This window comes from Mus caroli, unplaced genomic scaffold (assembly GCF_900094665.2).
Source record: "Mus caroli unplaced genomic scaffold, CAROLI_EIJ_v1.1 scaffold_7531_1, whole genome shotgun sequence".
NCBI classification, from domain to species: Eukaryota; Metazoa; Chordata; class Mammalia; order Rodentia; family Muridae; genus Mus; species Mus caroli.
In genome coordinates, this window is record NW_018390266.1 from 38,950 (window position 1) to 45,763 (window position 6,814).

Genomic DNA, 6,814 nt, shown 5'->3' on the forward strand with positions numbered 1-6,814 from the left:
CCCTTCAGTTCCTTGGGTGCTTTCTCTAGCTTCTCCATTGGGGGCCCTGTGTTCCATCCTAAAGATGACTGTGAGCATCCACTTCTGTATTTGCCAGGCACTGGCATAGCCTCTTACAAGACAGCTATATCAGGGTTCCTTCGGCAAAATCTTGCTGGCATATGCAATAGTGTCTGGGTTTGGTGGCTAATTATGGGATGGATCCCCAGGTGGGGTAGTCTCTGGATAGTCCATCCTTTTGTCTTAGCTCCAAACTTTGTCTCTGTAACTCCTTTCATGGGTATTTTGTTCCCTATTCTAAGGAGGAAAGAAGTATCCACACGTTGGTCTTCCCTCTTCTTGATTTTCTTGTGGTTTGCAAATTGTATCTTGGGTATTTTAAGTTTCTGGGATAATATTCACTTATCAGTGAGTGCATATCTAATGGCTTCTTTTGTGAGTGGGTTACCTCACTAAGGATGATATCCTCCAGATACATCCATTTGCCCAAGAATTTCAAATTCATTGAGCAGTAAGGGAAAAAGGTCAAGTAACATAGTCTCATCAGAAGATCCTGGACAGATGTTATGCAGTTCTTAAGAGAACACAAATGCCAGCCCAGGCTACTATACCCAGCAAAACTCTTAATTACCATAGATGGAAAAACCAAATTCACACAATATCTTTCCACGAATCCAGCCCTTCAAAGGATAATAAAGGGAAACCACCAACACAAGGACGAAAACTATACCCTAGAAAAAGCAAGAAAGTAATCCTTCAACAAACCTAAAAGAAGACAGCCACAAGAACAAAATCCCAACTTTAACAACAAAAATAACAGGAAGCAACAATTAATTTTCTTTAATTTCTCTTAACATCAATGGACTCAATTCCCAATAAAAAGACATAGACTGGCTACACAAACAGGACCCAACATTTTGCTGCTTACAGGAAACCCACCTCAGGGAAAAAGACAGACACTACCTCAGAGTGAAAGGCTGAAAAACAATTTTCCAAGCAAAAAGTAGCCATTCTAATATCGAATCAAACTGACTTCCAACCCAAGGTTATCAAAAAAGACAAGGAGGGGCACTTCATACTCATCAAAAGTAAAATCTACCAAGATGAACTCTCAAGCCAAGTTCACAGTGGACCTGAGGCTTTATTTATTTATTTATATGAGAAAGGATCTCACTGTATATTGATAGCTTTGGCTGATGTGGAACTCCATGGGTAGACCAGGCTGATGTTGAACTTGTGGTAATCATCTTGCTTTGGCTTCAACTGGCTTCTGCTGAAATAACAGGGGTGAAGTGCTATGTCACACCTCCCCCCCCCATCTCTTTTTGTGATTCTAATTACTTGCTTTATTTATTTATAGACAGGCTTTCTCTGTGCAGCCATGGCATTCCTTGACCTCTCTCCATAAAACAGAGTGGCACTGAACTCAGACATCCACCAGCCTTTGCCTCCCCAGTGCTGAAATTAAAGGTGTGTGACACCACACCCAGATCTGTGGTCCTGAACTAGCTGTGCTAAGTGTATTCTGCACCCACAGATCTTTGCTGTGCAGTCTTGTCTCTCTCAAGCTTTCAATCCCTCTGCCTCAGCCTCTCAGGTTTATTTTTAATCAGGTGTCTGTGCCTGTATCTGCCTGTGGGTATGAGCATGTGAGGGCAGTGCCCTCACAGTTCAGGAACAGGAGATTGGAGCCTCTAGAGCTAGGGTTGGGCATGGCTGGAACCATGGAACCTGGGTGCTGGGAACCAGCAAGAGCAATATGCACTTCTGACTTCACAGCTGTCTCTCTGACCACAGCAATATGTTTAACATACAGGGTTTGTTCCTTGGTTCCTTGGGCACCATGGGTTTCCCCTGCATTCTGATGTTACATCTGTGAGTGATTCTGTTTAGTTGGGTGTGATGGCACATTCCCATAAGCCCAGGAAGAGATGCCAAGGCAGGTTGGGGTGGGGGTTAAGATGTCTTGTAATAGGCAGTTTTGATAGTGCAGACTCTAATCCCAGTTCTGAGGAGCTGTTCTCTGTTATCTCTGCCCTCTTCTTTNCCTCATTATGTGAACTCCTGGTGGACATAACATTACAATGATGGAGCAGTGACTCATGGGATAGAAACTCTTCTAAATGGAAGACTCCAACTTCCATCTAGACAAATAAAAAGACTGTATGATATGTATGGTGATTAATGTGTTTGACAAGGTGATTTGAAAAGGAGACACTGAGGGCACTAATGTAGCACACCTTTGGGGCTGTGACTGCNGAGTGTGTTTCCAGGGATTATTAACTGAGGTGGGAATAATAATTCAGGTGGACAACCCACCCTGAATGTGGGCAGGCACCATCTCATGCCTGGGACCACCACTCCAATCTCTCCATTGTGGATCCAATGACAATGTCTTGGCTTCATGCCCCTCCACATACACACCTGGTGTCATGCCACAATCAGCTTTTATCCCACCAGGGAATCCTCCCTCCATTCACCTGATTTCTTCTGGTTTTAATCATGGCAGTGAGAACATTAACGAATCCCCTGAGGAGGATGTGTGGATGCACATGATTACTTCTGCATCTCCAGATTCACTCTTCCTGACATGCTCCATCTCAGTACTGTGGCTGTCAGGTCTAGGGGCCTGCCTTACTACTTTCTGGGTTCTAACAGGACAGTGAGATTGGAACATGAACTGCCTGCTCCTTCCCCACAGAGCCACCTGCAGGCCCGAGGCAGTTTCAGCCCAGAATGAAAACATTGAAAGCTCTGTGAAGTCAGGTCTGTGGGTGACAGGTAATGCCTCCTCCTACAAGCCTGATGGTCTCAGGTCAACCTCCCAGAAGCTGGACTGTGGAAAGAGAGAACTAAAGCCACACACACACAAGAGAAGCTGAGGGGCACAGCCTCCTGCCCTCCTAGGTCCCAGTGTGTCCCAGTGCATCATGCTGGAGTACCAAGAGGGCTCTGTTAGGCCCCATGTTGGGAAGGAGCCTTGGAGTGACATGCGTCACGTAAGTTTCCTCGGAGAAGGAAACTTTTCATCCTAGGCAGCAACAATTCACAGCAGCTGCAGGAAGTCCCTGGAACCAACCAGATTCACTAGGCCCCTCTATGCCTGGGAACACAATAAAAGCTGCAAAGAAAACTCTCAGACAAGCCACGCTGCAAGGGAGACTCCGATACCAGACCAGATGTCTGGAAGAAGCAGAACCATGAGAGCTGCCCACAAGACGTTTACACCAACTGAGGCACCCGGAAAGAGCCCCCTCAAGCTTCATGACCTGCCTCCATGCTGTGCAGGGTGCCCCAGGTTCCCAGGCTTGTGAGCTGTCACTCATGCCGGGACAAGCTCTGGTGAAGCAGCTGTGTTTGGGTGACTTCTGCTCCTGTAAGTCACCCCTCACCCAAGCATATTCCTGGGAGTAACTCCACTATAAACCTCATGGTTCACCAAGTTGGACACTGGTGGTATTCATACATTGCACTGTCAAGGAATCCCAATGGGAGGTGAGCAGGTGTTAGTGTTGAGTCCCCAGGAAAAGTCTGGTCACACAGCACCATGAAAACCAGGCCTTGGCAGCTAGACTCGCCATGGACCCCACTGTGAGCCTTCAGCTCCTCACACAGAGAAACGCAGCCCTTGGACAAACAACAGCAACTTTATTTTTCCACATGTGGTCAACGTGTGCCTGTCTGCTCTGGAGCCGGCTGGGTTCAGTGGCTCCCATGTCTATAAACATGAGGGGCAGAGGTGTGTGGGTGAGGGATGAGGGCTCCCTACAGTGCAGGCCGACAGCGCCCAGCCTCAGGTCTTTGAAGTCAGAGGAGGGCTGGGTCTGGGTGGCCAAGAGGGATTAAGAATGGCCAGGAAATGGGTTCAGCAGAGAGGACAGATCCCAGCATACAAAGAGCTGAGAAGAGCCCTGAGCGCTAACATCCAGGTCAGGAGAATGCTTGGGACTACACGTGAGGGTGACTTGCTGGAGTTTGGATCAGAAACTTCCACTACAGAGAAGATTCCGATTGAAGTTTGGCTTTTCAATAGGTTTTTGGCAGAGTTGGCCAGGCATCCATCAAGGCTAAAGAAGTTCTTGAGTCCACCTACAATATGAAGATCCAGTCAGGGGAAAGGGATGTAGAGGGATACTTCAGACCACCGGAGAAACAAAACAAAACAACAACAACTCTGGCCCAGTAGTTGAGGCTCCAGCCCTCCTCTTGTGGACTAAGGACCCTCAGTCCAAGTCCTGAACTCCTCCCTCAGGTCCAGGGTTTTAGACTCCAGCTACACTTCATCCGCTACAGCAACCCATGCCTCTGCCCTCCACCCTCAGAGCCAGGCATCAGCAGCACCCATCTCTGCTCCTGAGTCCCGGGAGCCATGGCCCTGGGGATGCAACCTTCATGACTGACCTCCTTCTACAGTCATGTCACTGAAATAGCAACGAGTGTTCTTAGGGCAGAGGACAAATTTGGTATGCTCAGAGCAGGAACCCCGAAAGTGCAAACAGACAGGACACTGAATGGATCCCAGTTCAGAGGACTCTGAGGAGAGAGAAGGAGGGGCTGTAGGGCATGCTCTCAGCTGCAGTCACAGGCTGTTCCCTCAAGTACTGGATACCAGGGTCACATACCTGAGAGTTTCATGTTGTTAAGGAGGACACCGGTGCTGCTAGCACTGTTGCACAGTTCAGTGTCACAGAAGTGGACATAAGAGGCAGTCACTATTCCAGGTCCTCCGGAAAACACCTGGACATCATGGACACTTTTATTCCCCGCCCTGGTGCTGCCTTTGCTTGCCAATATGAGAGATTTTTCACCTAAGGGCATACAAGAGAGAATACCAGGCTAGAAAGGGGAGGGTAGAAAAGAGAAGAAAAGTTAAAAAAAAAAAAAGCCCAGTTCTTGGGTCCCTAGATGATGCCAGTTAGAAAGAGTGCAATCCCCAGTGACAGCAGGACAGATCATGACCTCAGTCTGCCACAGACTGAAGGCCAAACCTGGCTCCCTCTGCGCTGCCCCTTGCAGACCCTGTTACCAGACCCCTCCACACACTGAGCCCCTGCACCATGCTGCAGCCTCACCCTGATCAGCATCTCCTCTCCCCTGCTGGGCTTCTCTCTACACTCTGCCCTTCACACCACACTTGGCTCCCTGGGCTCTGCTTCTCTCTCCTTCCCACTTCCCTGTAGAGCTGCAGGACTCAGGCTTAGCAGAACCTGACACAGGCACTTAGCATCCTCTCTCCCTACTTCCCTCCTTCTCTTGCACTCTCCCTCCCTCGCTCTCTCCCTCCCTCTTTCTTCATTCTTCCTAGGCCCTGAGTTTCCTCTAGTCCAGGCTGCTCCTTAACTCCATATGTTGGTACAGATGAAGTTGACTGTCTCCACCCACAGCCCCATGCTGGCATTACAGGCACACAGCACCACATCCAGTTCATGTGGTACAAGGATTCAAGTCCAGGGTTTCCCGCTAATTAGCATAGATCTTCCTTATATACCCTATCACAGCTCAGCAGAACAAGACACGGAGACCGGAGATTCCAGGATTGTGGGCAGATGGGCAGAAATGCAGGGAATAGAAATCAAGGCAGGGCTGGGCTTGACCTGGTATGGGAGTGTGTGCCTCCAGCTCAGAGCACACACCTACATCTATGAGCAGGAGTGTCTCCTGACACATCTCTTCAGGTGCAGTTTCAGTGGTCCCAGGTGATTTCCATTCAATTTCTGACTTACTGAAGCCACTGCCAAATTTCACCATAATTCCCTTCTGGCAGGTCAGAGTATCTGTGGAGAGGAAAATGCAGGGTTTGTGAGAGTCAAGGAACCTACCATGTCTGTCCCTGCAGCTTCTGGACTAAGGGAGGCCATCACATTCTGATCAGATTATGGGATCACACAGGATGGCCGTGAAGTCCCGGTCTTGCTTTAATGTGGGACTCAGAACTCATTACTTCCAAATACTCCCACTACTCTCAGAAGGCCACAGTATGGGGCTGGCAATTTACTCATTTCTGAGCTGTCCTCCTACTGCAAACCAGACCTGCAGTCTCGGCTCTATCCCACCCACATCCTCCCCATTTGCTCAAAGGTGGCTCCTTTCCCCCAGTTGCTCCAGCTGCAACTCTGCCCTCATTCTCACCCATTCTTTCTCTGCAGCCCATGTTGCAGTCCCCAAGAAACCCCATGTGACTTGCTCAGCACAGTCTCTGCAGATCCTGAGCACAGTCCCCACCTCTAATGCCTCCAGCCAGCAAAGATGACACAAGGCCTTTCCCTGCCTGTCGTGGGTCTCTCTGATCTCCCTTCACTTCTCCCCCATGTATTTGCCACCCCCCCCCGGCCGCCCATGGATCCTGTTAAATGGTGAGGTAATAAAGTCAGGCCCCATGAGTAACTCTGAGAAGCCATGAGGAGGCAAAAACTACTGGTAAGGCCACAGCTCCCCCAGATTAAATTCTCATCTTCAAGAGCTGAAGCAATATCTCAGTGGTTAAAATACTCACTAGCCTTCCAAGTGCTGAGTTTGACCCCAGAACATATGAGCATATACCCTCCTGCAGGCACAGACAGACAGACAGACACACACACACCCCTATACATAATTCAAAATAACAAAGATACGTCTAAACACTCTGAGTTCTCAGAATGGCCGCCAGGCTCCTGCGTGACTTGGCCTTCCCATGTCTTCATGTGCCCATGCCCTCTTTGTCCCTAGGCCCCTGATATAGTCCTGCAGGTGAGGGGACATCGCATAGGGACTGGGAAGAAAAGGAGGATGGGACATATTCTAGTCTGACAGAGCTACTCAGAGGAAGGCAAGGAGA

General features: G+C 49.0%; 1 protein-coding gene across 1 annotated transcript in view; it reads right to left on the bottom strand.

Moving 5' to 3' along the window:
- Positions 1-3,628: 3,628 nt before the first annotated feature.
- The window catches only part of LOC110288569 (CD177 antigen-like), a 4,402-nt gene continuing 1,216 nt past the window's right edge, over positions 3,629-6,814 (bottom strand). The window contains exons 2-5 of the mRNA XM_021154883.1: positions 5,634-5,774; positions 4,623-4,808; positions 4,402-4,533; positions 3,629-4,089 (exon numbers count right to left, since the gene is read on the bottom strand). Coding sequence (XP_021010542.1) covers positions 3,866-4,089; positions 4,402-4,533; positions 4,623-4,808; positions 5,634-5,748 — 657 coding nt within the window. The 5' untranslated portion in view covers positions 5,749-5,774 and the 3' untranslated portion in view covers positions 3,629-3,865. The remainder of the gene's footprint in view (positions 4,090-4,401; positions 4,534-4,622; positions 4,809-5,633; positions 5,775-6,814) is intronic.